Source organism: Struthio camelus, chromosome Z, assembly GCF_040807025.1.
Source record: "Struthio camelus isolate bStrCam1 chromosome Z, bStrCam1.hap1, whole genome shotgun sequence".
Lineage (NCBI taxonomy): Eukaryota > Metazoa > Chordata > Aves > Struthioniformes > Struthionidae > Struthio > Struthio camelus.
Window position 1 is genome coordinate 13,430,720 of NC_090982.1, and position 27,131 is coordinate 13,457,850.

General features: G+C 40.5%; 1 protein-coding gene across 10 annotated transcripts; it reads left to right on the plus strand.

Moving 5' to 3' along the window:
* Positions 1-50: 50 nt before the first annotated feature.
* FKTN (fukutin) lies at positions 51-21,451 on the plus strand. Of its 10 annotated transcripts, none has more exons than XR_011137904.1 (12): positions 51-128; positions 231-414; positions 1,584-1,643; positions 6,164-6,367; positions 8,539-8,816; positions 10,179-10,311; positions 11,938-12,067; positions 13,184-13,317; positions 14,776-14,903; positions 18,526-18,634; positions 18,955-19,235; positions 19,334-21,451. XR_011137904.1 is itself a non-coding variant. In XM_068928305.1 (11 exons), the coding sequence occupies exons 2-10, from the start codon at positions 310-312 to the stop codon at positions 19,166-19,168; spliced, it is 1,386 nt and encodes a 461-aa protein (XP_068784406.1). In that variant the 5' UTR covers positions 51-128; positions 231-309; the 3' UTR covers positions 19,169-19,196; positions 19,309-21,451. The 10 variants fall into 10 exon arrangements, 5 of the variants coding, with proteins under 5 accessions (XP_068784406.1, XP_068784405.1, XP_068784410.1 ...); XR_011137903.1 differs by having other exon boundaries at positions 18,955-19,196; XR_011137900.1 differs by lacking the exon at positions 18,526-18,634 and having other exon boundaries at positions 18,955-19,196; positions 19,334-19,441; positions 20,649-21,451.
* Positions 21,452-27,131: the final 5,680 nt, after the last annotated feature.

Below are 27,131 nucleotides of genomic sequence, written 5' to 3' on the forward strand. Positions count from 1 at the left end.
GGGGGGGGAAGGGGACCGGCGCGGCGCGGCGCCCAGGAAGAGGAAATGGCGGCGGCGGCGCATGCGCGTGCGGGCGGCGCCGCTGGGCCGCGGCCAGGGCCCGGCGCTGCCAGCGAGGCGCCGGCCAGGTGAGGCGAGGCCGGGCCGGGCCCGCGGGAGGCGCCGCCGGGCCGCGGGGCGGTGCGGACCCCGTGGCCCGCCGAGTCTGACCCCTGTTTTCCTGCCCCTAGGGAAGCGGCGAGGAGCTGGCGGAAGATGAGAGACGGCGAGGTGCTTGCCAACGGGTGAGCCCGCCAGCGGCCAAGACTGATGCAGAAGGTCAACAGGAACGGGGTCCTGGCTCTGCTCACGGCGGCCAGCTTGGTTTTCCTCCTCTGCCAGCTCTGCTACTACCAGTTCTACCTGCCGCCCAAGGTAACGGAGGGCGGCCGGGGCCGGGGCAGGGGCAGGGGCCGGGGCAGGGGCGGCTGCCGCCCGCGGCACCCGGCCAGACGTAGCGCTTCCTTCCCCCCCCCCCCCAAAAAAAAAAAAAAAACATCCTGGATCCGCGTTTAATTCGCTCTGCTCCGTTTTAAGTGACTTTTATTGATACTGGAGTCAAGCTAAGCGCTGCCTGCAGCATCCTCCTCCCCCCCAGGGAAACAGGGGCCGGAGACTTTATTCTTCCCTGCCTGTTTGGTTGCGGTACTCTTAAAAACAAGAAACAGCTTTTCAGCAGTCATCTTCATGTTTTCTCTGTGGTTCAGCGTTCGCAGTTTCCAAGGCGTTGAAGGCCCAATCCTGCTTCCGCACCCCTAGCGGTGATATGACGTGATTAGTTTACGGTAATCTTTCGTTGATGGGGAAAACGTTACTAGAAACGAAATGTTCCCCTTTTGCGGGATTCAGAGCTTGCAGCTGCAGTGCAGAGTCAACAGAGTAACTCCTTGCCACTGCACGCCCTCGTTTTCTTTATCTTGTAGGTATCATGTTTCCTGGTTTTCCTTTTTTTTTTTTGGTGAGGACGGTCCTGATAAACGTAGGCAATCTTAGTGCTAGAGGACAAAATCGCCTGTGATTTCTTTCTTGTGCTTTCCGACTGGGAACACTAAATAAGACTGTGAATGAGAAACTGTTTGTATTTTTCAAAAGCCAAAAGCGGAGGCGTTAGCTGCCTTGGCTTCCTGACATCAATCTGTTCACTTTAGCATTTAATTCCCTAGGGTTACATCTGGAAAGAGTGAGGAATGGTCCTCTTATCTTTTCCCTTAACGGTATTTGACACTGTTTGCATTTGTCATCTTCCCATTTTACACTTACTGGCATATTGACTTAGAAACCCGAGGCCTGCTCAGGCAATCCTTGCATATCTGTAAGTTCCCAAGACTTATGCTATCTTTTTAAATACACTAAGCCAGAACAGCTGGCTGTGACATCACCTTCTAAACTGTGGTTAAGTGACCGCAGGCATAACCACAGTCATGATTATAAAGTGCTAACTGGATATGCGCCTCTAAAAGCCTTTTTAAGAAATCCTAAGGAGTGATTCAGATTAAACTTACCTTTTTTTTTTTTCTTTTTCTTTCCTTCTTTGGCTTTGATAGAATGGAGCGGTTTTTTCAAAAGGCAGAGGAAGGCAGTCAGGTCAAGACAGCACTAGATGGGTATGTACGACATCATCGATTCATACGGTTCCTTTGCAAATCTGAGAGAACTCGGGCAGAATTGCAATCTGTGGGTCTAATTCTCTTTCCTTGTCACTGAGCATTTCATAATCCTTAGCTCTAAAAGATATTTTCCTCACTGAATAAAGCTATGAAATGTTTATAAAGATCAGCTTAAAAGGGCATCAGGACAGGGTTACAGCCTTTTCCTGTGCAGTCCTTAGCAGTGTTGTTCATGTTTTAAGAAGCAAAGCCTGGTCTTTCTGGGGTACAGGTTTTGATCCCGGCTTTTGTGGTCTTTTGGACCAAATACTGAAAAGCTTGACTTGCCTGACTTGCAGCTTGTTTGATAGGCAGTAGCGTAGTAACAAAATTAGTTGCAGTTCTCAGGTCACAAAATACCTCTTTGCTTGCTCAAGTTGTTTGACCTGCCACTCATGTTTCATGTTACTTGCTTGCTCTGAGTCATAAATCTCCTCACAAGCAGGAAAATGTTGTGTTTCACAGCGTTTGCCGGTTGCCTTATTCTGTTGTTCAGAAGCAGTGTTATGACTGCCATTAGATAACTCTAATCGGAAATTTTTGTTGCAACGTCTCCAAGGTTTGCAGGCAACCAAAACATCCTGTAAGCCTCAGGGAATCAGAAGCTCAGTTATAACATTAAACTCAGTTATAACATTTGTAGTTAGCATTTGTTTGGAGCTGCTTTTACAGAAGTCTTTTTGTCAGTGGATCTCCCAAGAACAGCACAGATGGTTAAGGAGAATGGTGTGCGCTTTGCTTTAGATGCAATCTGATATGTGTCGCTACTTAGCAAATTAGCCATGTAAAAGACTTGTTTTTGCCGAGCAGGAGGAAAGATGCTCTTGTTAAGAGCTGTACTGGGGGATAATCCAGACAGACTACTCTGTGGACTGCTTACCGGCACCAGGAATTTCTCAGCACTCTTAGAAGTGCAACTCCTTAGGACTGCCTACAAGGCGTTACGTGACATGCGTTGGTCAGAGCGAGCTTCCAGTATACCAGTCTGTGGACCGAGTTCTCATTAAGCTTTGACTTGATTTTACAGGGTTATTAGTAACAATGCGGAATGTTCCACAGTCCTGCCAGGCACCTGTTCCACTCCCAGCTCTCTTTAAATGCTTGCATGATGAGTCCGAAATATTTTATTTGAATGGATTTCTACTTAGATGCTTGACGTCATAACCATCTCTTTCTACGGATTCTTTAAGGACCCCTTTTCCAGAAGAAGTGGCAGAAAAAAATAAACAGATATTTTTGCATGGATTTGCTTCCAGCTCTTCAGGAGCTGCTTATTTTAATCACAGAAGTAAGGTTAGCACATCACTTGCCTTTCAGCTCCATGTAGCCTAAGTTCTGTTTGTCGATGCATTGTCTTCACTTCCATTTTTATACCCCTCTGAAAGCCAAAGCCTTGTACCAGAATCAGAAATTGGCCTGTGGAATCTGGTTAAACAGACTCAAGAGTATGACAGGAGGAAGATTAGACCTTCAGTTAGACGGCCAGGATCAGTTTGCTGGGCAATTGGCCATCACTTTCCCTTATCATGCCAGGTCTAGAATCCGTGAGATGTAACAAACATAAAGCCCCTTAGTGCTATTGTAACCACATCTGTTTTGTTTCGTTAGAACTGTACATTAAATCACTAAATTTGAACTGTTACATTTGAATACCTCAGTTATATTTTTAATAGCAGGGCAGCTCTGACTGCTGTAAATTTTTTGTATTTCATGGACATTTAAATGTGCTGGACTGAAATTCTCCGCTGAGTCGAGTAATAAATCCTCTTACCAGGCGCTGAATCTTCTTACTACTGCTTTTAACTCTTTTTGCAATGTGGGCATAGTTGAGTGCCCTGGCTATACTGATATCCAAAGACTGGATAGCATTATTTGGCTCTTTGACATTCACTTCCTACCTTCTCACTGAATCACTCTTCATATGCAGCAAAGTTGGTACTACTGATACACTGTGCATAACATGAAGTCTCTTTCTGTATAATGGAGCAAATGATGCTCAAGGTTGTTCTATAACTGATCTTGGAATTCTCCTCGCCCGTTCCAGCGTTATAATAAGTCACATAACTGACTTTGCTTGTCCCTCAGGGAAAGCCATGGAAAATATCACTAGCCACAAATGTTTTATGATAAAATTTCTTCCACTCATTCACCACATCAATAAAATAAGAATCCTCATATATGTTTTTGTCTTGACAAGTGATTGACTTGGAAATGTGTACAAAGCTTTTAAGCTGCCTCCAAGTCTTAATTGCCTTATCGCATGTTATTTGCTAATTATAAGCCCTGCCTCCTCATGGTATAGAGTGACTATTTTGTTCAGATGACTGTATCGAACTTAAATTTTTGAGAGCGGTGTCATGAAGAGTTAGCGCTGCTCTGCTCCTGTTAATTAAAGGTATGGTAGTGGTGGTTTTTTTTTTTTTTTTTTTTTTTTTTAGCTATTTTGTAAGACAGAAGGCTGTAAAGTTTCCCTCGTTCTGCACTTTATCACTCTTTTTTTTGTGGTTGTTAGGCAGTTACTTTTTTCCAGAAAGTCTAGCCTCCTCCTTTCCAGCAGATGTCTCTGTTGAACCTAAGATAATCTAAAGCGTGAACAATATAGAAAATGTTCAGATAGCAGAGCTCTTACTTGTCTGCATTAAGGATCTGCCATAACCAATTTGTTGCATGTCAAGCTGTGTGAGGTCCTTGTTAAGTATGTGCCGTACCACTGTTACTCATGCAATAATTTATGCAGGTTCTGCCCTTTGTGCAGAGCAGAGCTGACTAGACTGGATTACTCCAGTCTTTTGCGAGCTAAACTTTCATATCTGCAAAGATGAAGATCTTGCAGCTTCTCTGGGCTCCTGTTCCAGTGTCTGACCAGGCATAAAAATTTTACTAACATCTGATAAGGATTTCCTGTATTGCAGCTCATGGCAAGTGCCTCTGAACCTGTCGGACGCTGAGAAGAGTCTAGCTCCATCTTCTGGGCCCTGCTGTTATGTAGTTGAAGACAGCAGTCAGATCAGCCTCTCTTGTCTTCCTGAGGCTGAGCAAAGGCAATTGTCCCAGGCTTCTCCAGTGCCCCGGTCCCTTAACTGGAGGGCTGTTGGCCCTCCGCTGGACTTGCTGCAGCGCGTAGAGAGTCCGTGCAGTGCTGGGGAGCCCGGAAGTGGAGGCGGGACTCCAAACGGAGCCTGAGAAGGGGCAGAACGAGCGGACTGGTGTCTTCCCTGGACGTCCTGGTCGCTGTCTTGCTGCTGCAGCAGCGCAGCACGGGTCCGGCGGTTGGGGTGTGCTGCAGCCTCAGGCTTTTGTTGACGGGGCGTCCCAGCGGCTCTTCCGCGGAACGGCGGTCGGGTCGGGGGGTGCGGCGGCCAGTGCTGGTGCCGGGGGCTCCGCGGTTGCAGAGGCGGGCGTTTTTGGTTGTGGCTGTGGTGGCCTTGGCGATGTTCCTGTCCGCTTGCCTCTCCATCCTGTTGAGGTGCCTCTGAAGAGCGGGCCTGTGCTCCAGCGTATTGCGTGCTCCCTCGGTTTGGTCTGGTCCGGTCCACCAAGTAGCTGAGGGGTCAGTCCTTGCCACGCTGCCAGGCGGTCTTAAAGCTGTGAAGCAATGCAGGCCGATCCTGATGATGGTGAAGATGCCAGGAGTGACCAAGGAGTGGGCGGACTCGGTGCAGCTCATCAGCTGTGAGGCTGATGGAGCTAGTTCGGCATGCAGCTCGCGGTGCAGTTGTGCAGTGCGTATCGCCTCCCTTTAGGTGTGGAGCCCTAGAGGGGGAGTGGGTCCAAAGCCTTGCTGAAGTCAAGGTGGAGAGCATGCATTGCTTTCCCCTTGTCCACAGGGCCAGTGACTTCCAAAGACAATCGGGGTGAGTAGGTGCGTTATGTCCTTGATAAATCTGTTGTGGCTTTCCTAATGATCTTCTCACCCTTCGTATGCTTGGATGTGACTTTCCAGGGTCATTTGCCTCAGGAGTTTCCTGGAGACTGAGATTAAGCTGACCAGAGTTCCCCATATCCTCGTTTTTGAAGATGGCATTTTTTGAATGTGGCCATTTTCCACACCTCAGTAGCAGCTCCTGATCCTTGTGACCTTTCAGGATGTCAGAGAGCAGCCTCAGAATAGCATCAGTCAGCTCTCTTGGCACTGACAGATGTATCTTATCTGGACCTATTATCTCTATTCTATTTAAGTCCTCTACAGCTCCGTCTTCTAAGTGCTTCTCTAACTTTCAGAAATACACTACTCCACAAGGTTTATCCTCTAAGCTTAGGGATTTGGAAGGCCTGAGACCAGACTGTTCTTGTGAAAGAGAAAATGTCTGTATCCCCAAGTGTTTGTGGAAGTGAAGCTCACACTTAGAATTCTGAGTTGGGAGTCCTATTGGGAGATAAGCGTTCCTAGTGACCATGACGCTATACTTTTAAAGTACTAGCCTTTGTGCTCTGAAAGAGAATGTTTCTAACTTTCAGTTTTCTCCTCTATCGAACAGCATGTGGTTAGGAAGTTCCTAGGTTTAATATCCAGTCAAAATATACCCGTGTATTTGATTGATCCTTTGGTTCTGGGACTGATTGATAAAGACATTGAACAGATCAGGAGTTCTTCTGATGGCCCTAGCCCAGAATGCAAGTATTTCTGTGCTCCAAGAGACTTTACTACATTTGCACTACTGGACAAAACGTGGAAACATGAAGTAAGTGCCTTTTCTTCTCCAGTTTATATTTGTATGTTGTAATGCATTCAGGTGCTCTAGGATCTTGTGACATAACGCTCGCATGTTTGTAACAGGAACTCTGAATATATTGTGTGGAAATCTTGTAAAAGGGTGGAGTAGAGAAAGTTTTTTTTTGCTTTTCATTTTTTAAGAGTAAAAGGTATTCAGGCAGGGGTCTGCTTGGTTTTAGAAGCGTGTGAGTCATCAAAAGAGAAGAGCAACCCTGATACTTTGAAGGAAGTCAGAAAAGTGTTTAGAAGATGGACGTGTTAAGAGTCATTTCGGATAACTAGAAGTTTTTAGAGGCAGTCAGCAATGTTCCTAAGCAGTTGTAAGAAGAGGGCACCTTCAAAAAGAAAAAAATAAGTGGCCTGTTAGAAAGGAAGAAGGGAACCTTAAGTCCGTGATGCAGATATAGCCTTAGTAAATCTTTAGTTAGGGGATCTATCAAAGCAAAAACAGAGGAGTTGATCTGACAAGGCTGGAAAGTCTAAGACAGGCTGCAGGCTTACATTTCTTTTAGGACTACTTTATTTTGTACATCTCTGTAGTTACAGGGTTTTATTTTTTAACATGTTAGGACCTCTACTTCAGTATTCTGAGATATTTAGATGGATGGGATAAAAACAGAGGTATAGCACGTGAGGAAGGCTAAAATGGAATCCAAGATTACTTCATCAGCTAAGTGCCACCTGGAAATAGATATGAATATATACAAACTAGAGATGACACTGATATCTTTTTCTTTAAGCAAGGAACATTCAAATGGGCTAATACTATTTCACTGAAGCAGTCCCACTCAGGTGAATTGTGGTGGCACTCAGGAGCTGATCAACCAGCTGTTTTTCCCATAGCAGTTAAGGATTTAAATTGAGAAGGAGGCTGTGTGTACAATGGAACATTGTTACAGTTCCACCTCCCTCCTGCTTTGTGGCTCCTTGACCTTATCTGTAGCATCCAGAGGAGAAGCTGATAGGCCTGGTTAATACACTTCAAGGTGGATTTAGGAAGAGTTATTTCAGATAACCAAAAGTTTTTAAAAGCTGTGTGCGATACCTTTTTTATGAAAATACTGAAGTCTGTTGGCTTTCCTGTTACCCTGATGTTAATGTTCAGTGGTTGATGATGTTTAGACTAATATTTGTGTATGTCGTAAAATAAGATTTTTCAGTAATTGTGTATGCATTAGTGGTATCGTTATTCAAGGACTTCAGGCATGCCAAACTGAACGCAAGAATAACTTCTGAGAACAGTTTGAAGCTACAGGTAATCTGTGAAGGAGCAGGCCTATCCCAAACATGGGAAATCTTGATTTTGGTCTTTGATTAAAAGATGTAAAATATGAGCTAAAAAGAACGGGTATTGTGACAAAGAGCACGTGTAACTCTGTGAGGAAATGCATTTCTTGAAATGATCAGTTTTAGAGCAAGTTACTGTTTAGCCAGGTTGAAGCAGGCAGAAAGTGGAGGGAGGCAAAGTGCATGTATGAAGAAAATTACCTGAAAGAAGTAAGGACTGAGACTGAATCCAGGAGAGAAACTTCTGCTTTGAATGCTTCCTAGAAAGTGTATACTTCTCTACTTAAACACTTCTGCATAGAACAGAATATACAACGTCATAAAGACGGTAAAAGTCATGGCTTTGAGATTTTCAGGCAAATGTGGAGTAACTGAGTAGCAGAAGCTCTAGTAATGTGAGTCACTGACTTTACCATTAATATATTTTAAAAAATCGGAGTGAAATCTGTTGATAGCTGTCTGTGCGCATGGACAGTTTTCTTAGAATACTGAAAATAGAATTTAATTGTGCGAAAGATCTTGGATTCTGCTTTGTATCAAATGAAGAGTTTCAGCAACGAGGTATTTTTTGATGCTACAAAAGCGAGCACAAGGTAGTGACTGAGAAACTGACTCAACGTAGTGACTGACAGCGTTTATTTTCATGTTTTACTGAATAATTTGAGGGACAAAAGAAAAAGGAAGATTGCAGTTGCAGGTGTTGTAGCTGATATTTAAGATCTTGTTTTGGAGTAGTTTGTGCTTACCTCTGATTAGACAATGAAAATTGGGAATAATGCTAGTTTATACATAAGCATTTAGCATTCCGTTTTTGTTTCTGTTCTCTTTAGCTTTTCTCTCTCTCATTTTTAGATGGACCTTTTTAGAGCTGCTGAGAAAATGGGATTCCAATGGCTAAAGATTCTAAACAAAGACCCCCGCTTGGATGGGATGGATGACCTGTCTGGGTTTGAAATTCCCTTGCACTACATCTTTAAACTGGCGTCTCATGCTATTCACCTGGTAGTCTTTTATGAGAGGAGTGGCAACTACCTCTGGCATGGTCCTTTGAGGCTCAAGCAACATATGGACAGAAAGTTTGTGCCTTTCCGGAAACTCCACTTTGGTCGCTACCCTGGAGCATATGAAAAGTGAGTTCACAAAAGAGGAAGAAAAAACCATAGCGGCCCTTCCAGGATAACTCCTTTCTCCTGTATGTAAAATTACTCTCTTTTCTAAAGTTCCGGTTATAAAAATTCAGCTCCTGAATAATTTACCTCTCAAAATGTGGATAAATGAAATGTGTAAAGATAAATTCAAATGTTTACCTGAAAAGTAGAGTTTCCTACCATCTATAAATGCAGAAGTGAGAGTGATGAGGTACAAGTAGCAAGAAATGTAGTAACAGCTGATATGTTTGGTGTGCATTAGGATATTTTGATATCCAGAAGACACATCTGACTAACATTTAAAAGTGTCTGCTGACTGTCATCTTGCGCATGAAGTATTCTGAAATAAATGTCATGCAGGATATGAGTTGTGCTTGTGATATTTGAGGTTAAAGTAGCAGCCATTTGAAAAAGCTTTCTGTAATGACATGTAGCCAAAAGTTGAGTACAGACTTTTTTCCAATGTTGATCATCAAAGGAAAAGTGGAGGTAGTAGAAATCCGTTTAATGGTCTAAGTGACCAATATTAAAGAACATGCATAAAGAGAAGTGATATTTTAACACAAAGGTATGTGCCAACTGTTGCATCTAACCCCTACCCTTAAAGCACTGAGAGGACTCCCGACTTGCACAAATGTTAGAGTTGGTGGTGTGACTTGTCCACAAAGGAAATCTTGTCACTATTTTCTAAGCCAGACACATACCACTAACCTTAAAGAATAATATTCTTATAGGGTATGTGTGTATATCATAAGAAACCAAAGAGAAAGAGCCAAACATTTCACAGGTCAAAATAAATCTATTTATATATATATTTTTAAATTGAGGCCGCTCTTTCTTCCTTCTGAACCATGAATCTGTACTACTTGCTGTGTACCTCAACATTTAAAGTCAATTATGTAAACTATTAAATTTCACATCTCATTCATTGTGAAGGCTGAACAGCTTTTATATTTTAAAGCAAGTGACCTCAAAGCGAAGGCTGAAATTTGATTCTTAAGTGCATCTGCATTTAGACGACCAGATAAACAGCCTGAATTTTCAAATACACTGAATAACAACTCTGAACAAATTCAGTGCAAGTCCTGAGTCGAGAATGGAACCAGTGATTTGCAATGCTGGGTAAAGGTTTACAAGCATTTAATTTTTTTTAAAACGCGATTTAAAGTTTGCAAATGCATTGGGGAATATGTTGAAGCTTGTGTTGCTCTAATCAGTTTTAGGTATGTTCGGACAGAGGAATCATTGGCAGTACTGTGTATTTAGTTTTTAACTTCAGCTAGGGGAGAAGATGGTTTGTGATGTGTAAAGGAATTAAGTGGAGTAACGTTTCTTTCCATGCAGGCCTGAACTACTGCTCGTTTCCATTGATGACTTAAAAGTTCAAATTCCGAAAAATCCGTCCAGTTTTCTTGAGGAGATATCACACTCTAGATTTCTTGAATGTAGGTACAGAGAAGCTCGGGCTTTCTTTCAGGTTAGTGGTAATCAGGTAGTGTCTCTGAGATGTAATGTAAATTGCTCATTGATAAACCTAAACCTACAAACATTTCATTGTGTTTGGCTTGAAAGGGACTCTTTGCATATATCAATTTAAATACAGGCTCTGAGATGTAATCCACAGCAATTAGTAAATACTAAAGCTAAAATTTTTCGGTGGCTGGGAAAGACTGTCTCTCCTCTTGATTTGTGAAGGTATTTCCTTGCATGGTCCAAGACTGTGTAAAGAAGAGGTAACCAACCTCTCCGTAGTTCTCTCACATTTGTTCCTATTCAATAGATTTCATGTAAATAACATTAAGATCTTGTGTGTCTTTGTGGTTGAAAATATTACTTGTGGAAAATCTCAAAGTTTTCAGTAATGTTTCTTTATTCCTTTGAACCATCCGCTGCAGTTCCACGTTTCTGACTCTGTTTATGTGAAATGGTATATTCATTCAGACATTACTTTTTTCTATTCTTTTTTGACCATGTAAGCTAATAGTTTCGTCACTGTTTAGAACACTTTTTCAGAGTATTGCTGTCTGATTTAGCAGATAGTAGAAAACTTCCTGCTGGAGTAGGGGGAGCTTTTTGTTCTAACTTGGCAAGGACTGAGATACAGAATTGAGTTACCACAATTAAGACTGCAAAGTCAGAATCAGGTCACTGAATCTGTATGACCTCTCGCTCCATGGGAAAGGTAAAAAAGAGGACACCAAAGTTTCCGTTCTTCAGGTGTTTGAGATCTTAGGGCAAGGATTTCTCCTTTGACCTCTGCATGTGAAAGCCATCCTTTTCCAGTCTCTCTCCCCATGCATGCATGTTTACCCAGGGCTACGTGTGTGATATCAGTTCACCTGTAAGGTCCAGAAACTGTAAGTGTGCTCCACTTCAGCTCTTAAGACCTCCAGGCACTCACTACCCCATGCAGAGAAAATGTCCCTCAGAAGGTACATTGAATTTTGGAGCTTTAGTATTGAAACAATGAGTTGGCATCTATTTTGATAATTAAGTTCTCATTTCAACTGTGTTTGAGGAGCTCCCAGTGAAATCAGTAGTGATGCTGAGTGTCTGGTGCATCATTCATGTGTTTGATAGGGTAATATTTGCCTAGGCTTTTCCATCCTGTTTTTAGCTTTGCAATACAGGAGGTCTTGCAGCAGGATTTTTGTAGCTGAAGACAGGTGTTATTTTCTCTTCAGGTTGTTAGTAATAAATGGCAGAGGTTGTCCGTATCCAGTTGTAACACGTGGTGGCGCCAAATAAACTTGTGATATGCTCAGAACCTGTCTAAATCTGTCTCTGTTGTCCCCTTGGAGCTTTGGTTAGGGTTCACGTGTGGTGTTGGCAAGCCCTGAGAATTGCAGTGTCTAATACACTTATTCTGTCACTATTTTAGTTTGACTTTGCATTCTGCTGGTTTGGAAAAGCTGAACAGTGATTTTTCAGAATTTAAATTTAACCTGCCGTTCCATTGCATGCTGTCAAACCGAGTTGTATACATGCGCAGATATTAGTTACGTAAAAATTTTAAAGGTTTTTTTTCTCTTAGGACACTGAAAAATGAAAGGACGTGTTCGCTGTCTGACAATAAATAGCTTGCTGTTCTTTTGCTTTCTAGCTGTACCCTGACGATGCATCTCTTGATGCAGTGGAGTTCAGAAAAAAGGCAAAATCCTTGCTGCGTCTGGCTGCCCTGACACTAAATAACTTAGGAGTAAAGTTCTGGCTGAGCAGTGGAACCTGCCTTGGTAAAGCGTTTTTAAAAATTTCATCACCTATTGCTTTTATGATGTAAGCTGAGGTTAGCAGCTAAATATACAAGGTTGTAAGGTGATATCTGTTAACTGTGAGGAAGGTGCTCCACATTAGCTCTGTTAAAATAAGATTTTTTTGCTCTTGACCAAATGTTTTTCCTTTAAAATCTTGACCCTTGGAGGTGCTGAGCAAAATTTAAGTGAAGTGCTCAGTGTTTTTAGCACTTATTTGTGTTGTGTTATCACAGCTTAGAAGGTAATCAGTAGCTTCCTAAATTGTGCCATACAATTTACTGAGACGGTAGCTGGCAAATACAGGGATGGCACATTTTTCTAGTATCCCTAAACACTGTCACCTGATTTTCTTCCCACGCCAATTGATGTTTATCACTGACTTTTTAAACATGATTTACATATATTTATTTTAAAACACAGCCTTTTACACATCAGCCTATTAGAGTGGATACTGCAGGTTTTCAGTTCTGCAGAAGTGGAAAGTAATGTCTTAATTACAGGAGAAAGACTCTTGTCATTACTGAAGCAGATGATATAAGTTGATAAATGTGAGCATTTGACTTGTATTTGTTTAGTCCTAGGGACAATCATTTTCTGAATGGACAGTTAGAAAAAACAACTTTAATGAGATAAGTGAAAGGTTGTGCATCTTACCTTGTTTTGTTTTGGTAATTAAAAGGTGATTTACCTCTCACACACTATTTAAAATAATTGTTTCAAACTAAAAGCAGAGTTGTATCCTTGTAACTGTTCGCTGCTGATTAGATCTGAACCCAGATCTAAAATATTTTGTCTTCAAAGCCATTTTGTGTAGAACACTGAAAATATTTTATCTTTAAGAGTGTTAGAAATTTCTCTCTCATTCCTGGCTTGCTGGAGGAGAGAGCTGACTACAAGTACGTAATGTTTGCTTTCTTCGATATGGTCAGTTTGACACTACAGAAAGGCAGAAATCTTGTTTATGGTCTCCTTGAAGGATCTTGACCTGTGACCTTATGTCAATTCAGCCTTACCTTGCTTTAGTTCCGTCTGTGTATGCCTGATGTTTCTGAATTAACTAACTAATTTCCCCCTCCCCCTTTCTTCCCCCCTCAGGCTGGTATAGACAGTGCAATATCATTCCTTACAGCAAAGACGTGGATTTGGGGGTCTTCATAAGGGACTACAAAGCAGATATCATTCCAGCATTTCAGAAAGCAGGATTACCACTGAAGCACAAATTTGGCAAGGTAGGCAGATAATGAACAATTTGCTTCACGCATCCTTTTGGTTGGTTTATAAATCTGAATGTGGCTGCAGGTCATTTCCGTTGAATTGGATGTCTGAGGTCTCCTCTTGCATATTTACTCATGAGTGATCTATCTAAACAGATAATTTCATTGACTTTTGTGTGGTCTCTCGGATAGTGTGTGACTATGCAGAACACTTTTTTTTTTTTTAATGGCCGGCCGTTGTCCTGTTTAGAGAGTCTGAATTCTACCTCAGAAGAAATTTTTAATTTTAAAGGGGTCTAATTTGTGCGAGTGGTGCTAGAGAAATAAAAAATCAAGGGAAGATTTAATCTTTGATATTGAGTGAGCCTGATCGTAGGGGAAGAGTGGTGATAAGCACGGAGATTGTGTAGCCTTGTATGCAAAGCTAGCAGAGAGGGAAAGATTGCCTAAGGTGGGCATTGGGCTTGTCCATCGTGAGCTTATATGGACCTTTACTTAGCTTTGCTAGAGCACAGGCTGGAGAGTGGAATCTGAAGGGTAAAGAGAAAAAGCAAAATTACGGGGATAGGAAGGTTCAGCCTCCGTTCAAGAGCTACATCGTTAATTGCTGCTAGTGGGTGTTTTACCAGAGAGGAGATGTTTTAAATAAAGGCACTTACTAATTATGTGTTTATTCACTGAGGTTATTCTGCTCTTTTGTGTGAGGACTTTTTATCAAACTACAGTCTTAGGTTTTAGCAGTTTCTTCATGAATTGTGGTAGGGTACTGTGTGAGCTGTATGAAGAAAGGTGGGAACCTAAGGTAGATCGCTCTCTGTTCATGTGCTCAAGCATAGCAAATGCAGCTGTAGAAGCTGATCTGTTGTGCTATTAAGTGGACAGTACTATTCGGATTAGCTAGAGTTTTGTTCTTCAAGCACTTTCTTGATTTTTATCTTTAACCTACACAGTGATATCTTTTCTTCTGAGGGGGTTAGGTATAAATGATTCCCAATTAGAGGTTTCCTTGCCAAGGAAAGGTCATCATTCTGTATTTTCATGTATTTTATTTCAAGCATGTGCATGGAAAACAGTTTGCTTTAGACTCCTGTCGTTCTTTCCATAACTCTTATAAAATTTCTGCAGAAAGCTCTAAGTTTTGGCTTTCCTGCCAAAACAAAGGGACTTTGCAGTTGATCCGAAATAAGGAGTTATGTGTTGGCTCTGTGGCAAAGAACAGAGTAGGTGCTAGAGCTGTTGGGGCTAGAGTAAGGATGGAGAGGGTAGTCCCTTCTGAGGTGAAGAAAATTTCCAGTTTTCTCAAGGCATCAAAAAAAGAAATTGCTGAGTTGGTGTATTTTCTTCAGTTAGGATAGGAGACGCTCTGCAACATTGACCACAATAACTTTGTTCTCTGAAACCTGCTAGCATAAGTAGTCCTGCATTTTTTCTGTGTTCCTATGAGTATGTACAGTATATATATTTGTCTTGCAGGTAGAAGACAGCTTGGAACTCTCTTTCCAGGGAGAAGGTGATGTGAAACTTGATATTTTTTTCTTCTATGAAGAGGATAACCACATATGGAATGGAGGAACTCAGGCCAAATCGGGCAAGAAATTCAAGTATGAACTGGATTTGTACCTCTAGTAGGAAAGGAGTTGAACAAGTTATTGTTGGCATCCTGTGTTGTGTGTTGTTGTTTAGCGAAGTTCTAGAGCTAGCAGTTAGCAGTCTGTTTTCTTGGTGGGAAAGGCAGTTGTCAAAGGGGAATCACTGGAGATTTTGTGCTTTGAAGCTGCAGAAGTGGAAGAGAACAGCACTACCTGTGCCTTACTGGAAGGGGGCTGGACTTGTCAAATGTCAATTTTCTTGTGAAATCTAAAGCAATAGTGGCCTGACAGTGCATCAAGCAGACGTTATCTGGAGTGTGACGAGCTCTAAGTCCAAGAGATAAAACGCAAAAGAAATCTTCAAAACTGTTAGTTGCAAATACTGATTTCGCAGTAAAAAAAGGAGCCCTCGGGCGTCTGATTTGATGACAGAGCATTGTGGCAGAAAGCCTCAGCTGCCCTTGCAAAGTAAAACCCCTGGTTTGGGGATTTTGTGATAATGATTTGCAGTACTACTTCTATGGTAATGTTATGACAGCTGTGCAGATGATGACTACTGCAGATAACTTTGTTCCCATTCTGAAAATGAAATTTTAAATAGGATCCCACATTTCTTGCTTCATTCCTTTCAGTATTAAATCAGCAAACAAAGACCATAGATTTTTAGTCTACTCAGCAAACTCAGTGTAGATCTTGATGATTAGGTTGGTTTCCGTCATCCACCTTAACCCAGAAAGAGACAAATTGCAGACTAGGTGAGGACCTTGATGAGTTCTTATAGGACATGATGATCTTCTATATTTTGCTTGAAGTGCATTGCTTTTTCTAGGTAACAGATGCTTAGTGAACACTCTCACCCAGACAGTGATTGTGTCTGACTCCTTGTCTTAGTTATCTTTGTCTTGAAAGGATAAGCAAAGACTGGGCAAGGTATTTTTGATGACCAGAGTCAAAAAGCGCACTTGCAAATAGACAGAAGGAGGAGTTCTTTAATAGAAAAAGTGGCATATTGCAGAGTTGTTTCTTGGAATACCACAACAGTTTCTTACAGTTCTCCAAAGCAGGCTTAATGTCTGTTTTTTCCATACAAGGTTATGGAGGGTTTTTGGTGACATCTTTTAGGGAAGCCTGTTGACTAATAAATACCTTTCCTTTTCTTTGCATGTGTTTTATGTAAATTGCCACATCTGTTCCCATGCTGGTGGAGTTTGTCATCCTCTTACAAAATAGCATTCTAGCATCAGATATTGGGTACTTGAGAGATTTTTTTTTTTTTCTCTCTCTTGATATGACCAGTCCAAGGCATAAGAACAGAAAGGGAATTTGAATCTGTGTACATGTGCTACAGTTACAGCTCCTGTATCCTGGTATATTGCAGCTGTTATGAAACTTTGGCATTCATAAAACAGTCACAGCTTAATAATTATTTTTGGCAGTAATTTTTTTCAAACCAAGTTGACAAGTGTGGCTTTCTAGCTCAATGAGAAATTTATTTAAAAGTAGCTTAGTCTAAGGAATCCTGAATTAATCCTGAATTGGTGATTTTTTAGGTGTACTTCACTGTAATTAATCTATGTGGAAAAGGAAGCAAGAAAAACTGGTTGCTTACTGGTTGCTTGTGAAGGCACTGAGCATTGACAGAACGTAGCTATTTGAAATACCTACTGTATTATTCCAAATACCTTCTCAAAAAGAGAAAAAAAGGTCCACATCTCTTTAGCTCTGGGATGTGATTATCCAATATTGTTGGTTTAAGTGTTATAATTTCAATTCTTCTTAGTCTTCAGTCCTTTCAAAATTTTGGGGGAAGGTGAAGTTAAAAGAAAAGTGATTGAGCGTGCTGAATCCTAAATCCACCTGTGAGCAATTCTGAAGGAATCTCACCTGGTGTTTATATGGTGCCAGAAGAGATACTGATTGCTTTTGTATCATCACAGATAAGGATGGGAACTCTGTTCCAAGAGTATGTTTATACTTTCAATAAATGAAGGGTAAAAGGAACATTTTATTCAGGAAGCTAAGTATTTGTAGACGTGTATTTTCTATACATCTTACTAGATAAAAGTCTGAAGGACGAATTTTTTTTTCATTTAGTTTAAATATTTTTCCACTAACGATTTTTATTCTCTGTTTCCTTGGAGAGTTGTTTTCTAAACCACAAAGTCTGGCTAAAAGCTCTGCATCTGAATACTTCTTCCACATTGCAGATACACAAGCAAATGTGCATACTCTTATCTTATCTTAAAGTAGCAACAATTGAGAGCTCCCATTTATTTACAGAATTTATGCTGGATGGGTGCATTCTTCAGCAGAGAATAAGCATTTATAAAAATCAAATCTGTGAAAGAAGACTGCACTATCTGCTTTAATTCTTAAAAACAGTTAATTCTGGAAAGTCTTAATATGGAAGAGAAAGGATTTTATGTAAGCAAAAAATATTTTCACTACTTTTATGTCCAAAGATTGATGAGACGGATGTTGGAAAGACAATGAGCAGTGCATGTGCATAGGAGTGTATAGCCTTATCCCTGCCACTTGGAATGAGCAAATGATGGGCAACAATTCCAGTGGTGAGAGGTATCAACGGGAAGCTATGTTTCTCCTCAGTGAATGTAAAAACTTGATTTTAATCATAGTTAAGTAATTATTATGGTGAAATTTTGCGCTACCTTTTTAATTGGCAGAATAGATGGTTTATGTAAAATACTCGTTTGTTCTCCTTAAAATTGATTATTCAGAGTTCAGTCTTGAGGATATATCATTTCAGGGCTTTGCTGTGCACGTCCACTCTAATTTAGTTCTGTTTGATAACCTGAATGATTTCTTGGTTTAATAACAGCTAAATATCTATTTCATGATTATAAAACCACTGATAAAGTTTGCTTACCCTATTTTTGCCTTGGTACCTGGCATTTTTTTTTGCCTGTTTGTTTAGTTTAGAGCTAATCAGTAGTCCCTGGATACAAATGCAAAAGTGCTTGATCACTTGTTTCTCCATTTAAGGCGTAAAACTAAGGTAGTTTTATATTTTGAAACTGTTCACTCTTTAGAAATAATTTTAGCTTTATACTTAAAGGAACTTGTTGGATATTTAGTTCATGCAGGGATACAAATCTTTTAACCCTCTTCCCTTTCAAAGGGGTAAGTGTTTGTGATTTCTTTTTAACATGTGATAATTCTAAAGGAAATGTTAAGATCACTTTTTCTGTGCAAGACTTCACAACTTCAGAAATGGGAGTGATACTCTGCAGGACGTAGGCTTTGGTATTTGATATTTTGTTTAACGAGCGGACTCTGACCCTGGGCTCCTGTAGGGCCTCATTTTGATGAAACTGTGAAATTTATCTGTGCGTTTCCACTAGTGGCATACAGATATGGCTCCTGTTGACCCTTCCAGAGAAGAGAGTAGATGCAGAAGAAAGTGGGTGAGGTAGAATAACTTCTTTTATTAATCTCAATGGGCCGAACAGGTTCAAAAACTATAGGGTGGCAACTGTGTTAATACTTTGCAGGTGCTCTTGAGTTTGGCGACATGTTCAAACATGCTTTGTTTGGTCAGATTGAAGGAAGGTGGAAACTTTTGTTTAAAACAAGTTATTTTTCTAATTTTTGTTTTTTTTTTTTTTCCTGTTAGTTTTCTTATTTCCAGGCCTCACTCATAATAATGTTTTTCATGCTGCTTTTATCAAAATCTCCCTCCAAAATTTACATGTGTTGAAGCTCAAGGCACCCTTCTAAATAAGGTAATTGTTAAACCTAGTTTATAAGTGGAAGAGTAGAGATATGAACCAAGTAATTTCCTACAGGGGACAGAATAGTATAGGGAAAAAAAAACAATAGCATCAAGGATGCCCTAAGAACGCATGGCAAATATTAACTGGTTATTGTTGATAACACCTTTGTCTAATAAGTAGTAAGTATCTCTATCATAGACAGCAAGCTGTGCAATGAGAGAAACTATAAAAGTAAGATGATGACTTGCTGTAGTGCTTGCCTTCTGCATAGATTTCAACAGATGTGTATCTCAATCTTCTGCTAATGATTGTATTCTCTTATGATACAGGTATCTGTTTCCAAAGTTTACTCTGTGTTGGACTGAGTTTGTAGAACTCAAAGTACATGTACCCTGTGAAACCCTCCAGTATGTGGAAGCCAACTATGGCCCCGATTGGAAGGTTCCTGTGAAGATGTGGGACTGGAAGAGCTCACCATCCAACGTTCAGGACAACGGTATCTGGCCTGTTGATGAGTGGGATGACGTCATTCAAATCTACTGATCCCGTGGCTGTTAACAGAACGTGACTGGTATCCTTGCAACAGTTTGTAATTTCCCTTCTTCCTAAGGTATTAAGATACGTTCCTTTTATAGGGTTTCATCTCTTTCCTAAGGAGATACTTACCTTTTTTTGCTTAACAGTTAACTTCATCATGCGTCCTTCCAGATCGCTAAAGGAAGAAGTTAAAGGCTGGATGTGGGAACTGAAGAGAAAGCAAGCTGCAAGGAAGAGGTTCAAAGGGAATAGAGAAGAAGTATTGCAGTAAACTTATGGGCAAGTGAATACTTAAATAAAAACCTTGGCCAAGTGGCTTAGACTTTCCAGAGTTCATGAAAACTTTCTCAAGCTCAAGAGAGAGGTAGGATGGAAAAATCTCAGACAAGGCCTCTTTTTGTCTGAGGAGGTGTTTTGAATTTTTCAGCTTCCAAAGACAGAATTATCCCCTACTATATGTAACAGGCTGCTCTTGGAGTGGAACCTCTTTGAATTACACAGAGCCTGTGTGACCTGCTTTAGTTGTAGGGAACTTTAGGAAACAGTGTAATGTTAAATGAATGGGGGGAGGAACTGAAAGTCCCATCTGCATCGGAGATTTTCTAACAACGGTTATTCTTTTCATAAAATAACCGCTGCGTGCAAATATGGCAGGGAATGTTACCTCCTTTTTTCTTCTTTTTTTTTTTTTTTTTTATGAACATGAAGGTGCACACAGCAGGGATGTATTTCACATGAAAAAACAAATATTCTAGATTTGATGTCCCAATTAGTGTTCCTAACGTACAAATTGTGAGCTGATTTTAGGAAATTACAGCTCTGAGTGCTTTCTTACAAATGGATAGAAATGAAGATTTTGCTAATGTTCCCTGTTTAACTTGGGATCACAGAGGAGAGATCTTTTGAGAGTCATGGCTCTTTCCTCTGAGTGTAAGGATAAGTGTGTACAAATGCTAGCCGTGCCATCAAATCTGCGATAGCTTTATTGCAAGTAAAGTATTAGCATAACAGTAGGCTTTGTATGGAAAGGGAGCGGAAGCCCGACGACTCTGTCTCCTCTTGTTACCACTTGCACTTTTGGTCAGTGACATAAGCTTTTTTGTTCAGTGTTTTGGTGAGGGATAGTAGCTTTGCGTGAGCTTGTGTGTTTGAGTTTGTTCCAGACCCCTGTGCAGGAAAGACAAGAGCGTTCGAGTTGCTAGTGGGTTATGACTACTAGAAGTATGGTACAGACCCAGGGGTGCTTGTGAACTGTGTCCAGATACTGAATGTTTCTCATGCTTTCATACAAAAAAATCTGTAACTACTCTTTACTTGAGCAAAAGGCTGAGTCATAGCTTTTCTATCTGTACCTGGGTAGCAATAGTGATTCTGTGGTTCTCATTCTGTTGACTTGCAGTTTTCAACTGTGTATTTGAATTTATACACTTCTGAAAAAATGAAATAGCCACTGCCATGTGGCTGGTTTACTACTGTACCATTCCAGGTGCACTCTGGGACTTCCTTGCTATTTTCCTTCTGGAGTGACACATATGTTTTCCGGCCAGTCCTGTGTTCCAGAATTCTCCTGCCATTGAAACACTGGAGTAAATTATTCAGCTTCTGGCAAAGACTTGTCATGCTGGCTCTTCAAGTGGTATGATAACTTTGTTAGTTTTCCCTAATTAAGAAGAAGGAGATGTAAAATTCTGCTGATGTCATTTCACTTGATAAGGTAAACCTTGCATCGTAAGGGATAATTTCTCAGGTAGAATTTTTCATGTTTTGTCCTTAAAATGGCAAAAGCCAATGTCCGTATGGTTCTAGTATTCAGAATTCTGTTGTCATTAAGTTCTTTGTTTAATAATGTACAATAAGCCTGTGAGTTTTTCAGATATGATAAAACTTGTCTGATAGTATCCTCTCTTTCACTCAGTTATAATCTTGACAGTTTTTTGACTTTGTACTTGTAGATGGAAAGACTAACAGAAAAAATGCATGCCCCTAAGAGAGAGGATGTCTTGAATATTTCACTATAACAGTGTGTAACTTATTCTTCAAATTAAAATATTTTCTCTTCAGACACTACAAATATATATTTAACATGGATTGAAAGAGTGAAAGTCTAATTTGCAACTCAGAATGTTGATTCATCCTTTGTTTTGTCGTACTGGGCAGTATTTAACACATTTCGTTGCAGTTGCTGTAAAATAACACACAGAAATTTTTTGAACTGTTTCTTACACTGCTTATAGACTGTTTATCGTAAGCTTTTCATTTTTTAATAAATTTGATGAAATATGTCAGTTATACCAAGTTTTAATGTGATTTAGTGTGCACAAATGACGGTGTTTTATCATGTCATGTTTTGATTCTACTTGCATTGGAGTGCTCCCCAGTATCTTCACTTTGGAAGCTCTGCTTTTAGAGGAGCGTTTTATATGTTCATTAACATTCATCTGGTCTTGCAGCTCCTGTTGCAAAACTGTGCTTCAAGACACTGATCTGTTTAAACTGTTCTGCTTTGAAGTTCCTTTTCCAATGTCCCCTTCCTTCAATGTTTTTCTGCTTAGTTAGAATGCAAAATGGCATAAAACTTGAATCTTCGTATTTATCAGAATCTTACTGCTCATCAGCAATATTCTTGGGCCTTGTTTTGACTGTTGAGAAGACTCCTGCTTTACTTGCCTGACTTTTCCACAGAGTAAAATGCGAGCTTTCTCTGAGATCAGGAGGAGAAGATGGAAAACCAAGACCAGAACAAATTGATTAAAAAAAAAAAAAAAGTAAATAGTTGAACTGTGAAAGATAGCATGTATACGTTCTGCAACATTTGTTGCTGAAATCAAGTTCTCCATTGCAGACCCACATGTGCTACTGTGATCAGGATGACAAATGATGCTGCGTTAGAGAGGCCTAAGCTCAAGTACAGGATGTTTAGGCTTGTGAATATTCCTGTTTACATTTTTATTGGTTTCAAAATCTTAGTCGTCAAAATACACAGAAAGGTACTTGGAATAAAGCAGGTGCCCGTATGTGGGGGAAAAAAGATCCTGTAATTGCACACACACATTGCATTTTTGCATGTTTCCTGCTGTGCTTTGTGCAGCAGCAAATCTCCTTCTTGCAGGATTGCCTTTCAAGCACTGGTGTAAATTTAGTAGAACTTTGATGCTCTTAGAAGGCACACGTCCTAGCATGTCCGCAAAGAAACGCTCAGGTTTAGGTATTTGTTTCCTGTTAGGTTTTCCTGAATTGCAGAATCCCAAATGCATTCTAGTTCTGTTTTACCTTTGTAGTTTACAAACCACCTTTGTTTTGAAAATGTTATGGAAAGGAGGGCAAGTCTAAATTATTGTAATTGTATACATTTAAGGCTTTAACCTACGATACTTAGACATATATGCTTTGCTATAGCAAACTTAAAGAGAGATGAGCCTATTCCGGAATGCTCGTGAGCCCAAAAGAGGGTATCGCTACGTTCAAAGCTCTGGAATAACTACGACTAAAAACTAAATAAATCAGGTTGCTTAGAGAAAAAAACATAAGGAGCTGTGATATGTTTTCTAAATCTGTAAAAGATAGTTGCAAAGAATGGACTTTTCTCTTTCCATGTTTGGCAGGAGATAAAGGTAAATTGCAGGAAGGCGAACTGAGATTGGGTGTGCGCTTAGAATGCTGGAGTACGTTGCAGAGGGAAGCGTCTGACACCTTCATCTTTGGTCTCTAAGATCGTATCAGACAAACGTCTGCCAAGAGTGGTTCACCTGTCGTTATTCCTGTCCTCCAGCTGGAGGATGTTCCTGTTTTCCATGATTCTTCAGCAGTTTTTAATAACTTTCTACCTTTAAAGAGTTGGAGTTGGAATCCTCGTTTGTGTACGAGTTTAAGAAAGGTTGTATTTCTAGAAGCACGTAGCCAGTACCCAGTTAGCTCCCACTGGGCGTGATGGTGAATCCCTGCCCTACTGTGGAAATGGTAGGAAGTGCGCAATCTTGAACACTTGAGAATTTGGTCATTCGCAGCAAGCGTGCAGCTCCTTTGAAGGGTATGTCTGATCCAAACTGCGGCAGGTCAGTAATCGAGGAATGCCGGTGTAGAATAGACGACGGCTTGGCCATGCAATAAGCAAGTGGAGGGAGATGCTGACCCTTTTAATTTGTATGGAATAAATCTTCTGACAGATGGAAGTCTCTATGTGTTTATCCTACTCTTCTTTTTAAGTCTGAAATGGAAGCTAGACAAAACTACGTGACATACAGATAGGAAAGAATCGTCAAGCTATGTCCCGATCTTTCCGTGCTGTCCAGATAAAAAAGTAGTAGGTGGTGTGTTACGCACTCTCCCTTGAAACGGAGTGTGTGAGATGCTGATTCCTGGTCTTAACAACAGTTTGTATTGTTTGCTTGTTTGCTGCTTTAGAATTCTCTATCCTTTGCATGTGTCTTCAGTCTGTGACCTCAGAAGAAAAACAATTTCTGCCTTTGGATGTCATTCTTCACCGCTACAAAATGGAATCTCCTAGGTGAATGAGGTGATCAAGGAGCAACGTAAGTATAATAAGACAGATATCTTAATTCCAAAGATTGGCTCAGGGTGTAATGACTTCCTGCAGCTTAGTTCTGTCCTTTATTATTCATTGAAGAATTCCGTAAGTTAAGCTCAAGAAATTCCAGTGCAACTAACTCAGTTTTGGGGTTGTTTTCTTTCTGTTTCTGTACTCATATCACATATGAGTTGCAAAATAAAATACAAGGACTGGCAGGCACAGATAAGAACCTTTTATAGCACTCACATTCAATATCTGGATCCTCAGCTATGGCAAATATGCACCAACAGCTGATTTACATCAGCTGATGATCTTGTCTAATAGCATTAGTTTGCCTAATAGTGTCAGTTCTCTATTGAAGCTCAGCTTTATACACAAATATCCTATTAATTTAGATTGTAGCAGAGTACAAGAGTTATGAGCTGAATGAATATTATTGAATCATTCAAGTCAGAGCTGTAATTAAGGGGCGTGGGTGAAAGCTCTCTCCTTGAAAAAATGAAGTGTCAATGAAAGGTTTGCTTTTGACGAAGGGAAATGAACGCTCTTGCGTCTGTGTGTGTGTTTTCCTGAAATAAATCCCTCCTCCAGCTTAAAACAGAAGTTAAATATTTGATACAGAAATTACTGTGTGAAATTTCACAGCTGGTGCTTTGCAGAGCGTGTTACATGCTCATAGTGTTCCCCTTCCATCCTTAAAATGTCTGAATACCTTCTATTATCATAATAATTAGCTTGAATGTTAATGAGTGTGATGTAAAGAAAACGTGTCCGAGATTCTAGGACAACTTGGCCAGTGACTGAATTACTGTTTTCAGGATCTGTGCTGGATTTCTCTTACTGTATTTGTAGAGCAGAAATCTTTTTATTTGAAATTTAAAAAAAAAAAAAAAAAAACCTTTACAATTCCAAATGAATATTTGGCTATGCTGAATTGCAGTCTTACGAAGCTACTCTCATCAAAGTGGTGTTTATTGAGTAGTTAGAGAACAGCTCTTGCATCATTTTAAAATAAAAAAAACTGAGTGAATGCTTTAAGAATGTGCTACAGATTACACTTCTCAAGTTGCAGTAATTTGTGAAGACACTGCAAATAAGCTTAAACATGATCTACATGCCTACCCGCCCAAGACACAGTTACTAAGATAATCACAGTAAGTGATACCACAGGGCTGAATTTTGTAAGATTATGTTCGAAATGGTCCCAAGATGAAATCCTGAGCGATTCTGCTAGTACTCCAGCAGTCTCTTCTGTCTCTTACATAACAGCGTAGCTCTATGACTGTGAGTCAAAGTCATTCGTAACACAACTTCTTGGGAGAATTTGGCATCCAAAGGTCTTGCTAGTGTTTTCCTACCTATTTAAACAGAACCTGCCTCCAAGCAAACAGATGACTTCAGTGATGTGGAGTAAAATCCCTGTGTGGGTTCGTCTGAAGGAGAGAGTGGGTTACTTTAGTTAAAGGAACTGTGGCTTTCTGGGTGAAGCTTGTGCCTTTTTGGATGCTCCCAGCCCAGCTTCCCAGCCTGAACCCAGCCAGCTTCCTTGTTATCCTGGGACCCTCCGCATGAGGAAATTTTGCAGCAGGGACTGAGGGGGGCGGTTGGATATGCGAATATTATTTCCAAAGTCATTGTTTCGCTTGTGAGCTAACCAGGGCTGGAACTCGTCTGGACTGTCCATCTTAGGAAAGACTGTGGTAGTTGTGGAATAGTTCTTGGTACTGCCTGGGTCTTTGTCTTTGGGCAAAGCTCTTCACATGTATCTCCTTGAGGGGGCCTTTTTGTATCTCAGATACCCAAATTTTAAATTCTTCAAAATGATATCTGTGTTACTATTTGTTTCTGCCTAGCACAATGTAGAGGTAACCAAAATATAAATAAATAGTTAACACTTGCTGGGGAAACTTGGTATAGCGTTTTTTTAAAAATACTCTTAATAAGAGAAGCACAATACAAGAAGTAATATGTTATCCAGGTAGCTGCAGGCTCAGTCACACTTCATGTGTAGCCCTGTTTATTGCTAATGTATCATAATTCTAGCTCACGAGCAGAAGACGGAATGTTTGTTGGTGTTGAACCCAGTCTGAAATTTGAATTATGTACATTCAGTGATCTAGAAACTGTGAAAAACAAGATGAGAGTGCTTTTTTCAGGAAAACCATGGTATCAGTAATCCTCAGTGAATACAGACTGAACATGAATGCTTGTATGCTGCATATTTTGGCGTGTTTTTTCTGTATTTCAGACTGTAGGGGTATATGACAGTGGGTATCACTCAGAGCAGTAACACATCTGACAGTACCATTCTGTGCCGAGAAATTCAGGTTAGCTCTGAAACTGAAAGCAGTTTAGAGTTGTAATTGATAATAAGTTGAATACATGTTAACAAAAGATGTTGGTGTGACAAAAGAAAATAAGCTGGGATGTAGAAAAAGTACTAGCGTCTTCAGGAAGAGTAGAATAAAATTCTGTTATGCTCAGGATTTTAGCTGGAGTATAGGGATGAGTGCTGGGCCTCAACATGTTTAGGAGGAGGTGGACTGGTTGGAGAAAGTCCTGAGGAAAATGGAAGGCTATGGAGAACAATCTGCAAGGAGATGTTGAAAGAACTGAGGTTGTTGAGGCTACTGAGGTTGTGGTTTGCATATGGCAGATACTCCGGTCTGTTCCCTTGGTTGATGGTGCGAGAAATGATAAGCTTGAATTCCAGCAAGGAAGACCAGACTGGATTGTAGGGAAAGTTTTTCCAACTGTAAGGAGCGGGGAATATTCTGATGAGGGGCATAGTCTCCGTCTCTCGTGGTCTTCAAGAACGTACAGGAATGACATGGTTGCACGTGTTCCTGCCCTTATCTTACTCTTAATTGAGTCTAGGAATTGTTTTTCAGCCTTATTTTCTTTGATTCTTGTGGCAGGCTGCTGAGAACACCCAGCAGAACATCTTTATCTCGGGAGATGTGGTTAGTATTAACGCGCTAGGCTTTGCTATTGTTTGAAAACTTTGTTTGCTCTCCTAAGAGTGATTAATAGCACTGATTTCAGGAGGTCTAGGTTTGCCAGGTAGCAGTAGGATAAAAGGTTACCGATAGGTATGGCTTTCTAACTTGAGACATGCAACTGCACAGAAGAGGGAAACAACATACTCGGGCACGGTGAGCCATGTTCCATAGATTTAGATTCTGTTCCGAAATCCACTGCAGTTCAAGGATGTTTTACGATGACTTTGTTGCAGTTTATGTTAGAGGCCCTTAGACTGGTCTGCTGTCTTGGAATGCTACAAAATACACCCTTTGAAAAGTCCTGGTGCTTCACGGTTCAGGCTTTTCACTAACTCAGCAATTACTGTTGTTACCACTTCAAAAATAAGCTAAGTGGCCTGTCTTGACATAAATAAACCAATTACAGCTCCTTTTACCCAGTCACCTCTGGTCAGGAAAG

Excerpts from the sequence above, each read along its gene's own strand:
- FKTN (XM_068928305.1), top strand. The coding sequence starts at position 310 with ATGCAGAAGGTCAACAGGAACGGGGTCCTGGCTCTGCTCACGGCGGCC. Across the intron at positions 6,368-8,538 it reads ACAAAACGTGGAAACATGAA|ATGGACCTTTTTAGAGCTGC; the intron begins GTAAGTGCCTTT and ends TCTCATTTTTAG. Across the intron at positions 14,904-18,954 it reads AAATCGGGCAAGAAATTCAA|GTATCTGTTTCCAAAGTTTA; the intron begins GTATGAACTGGA and ends CTTATGATACAG.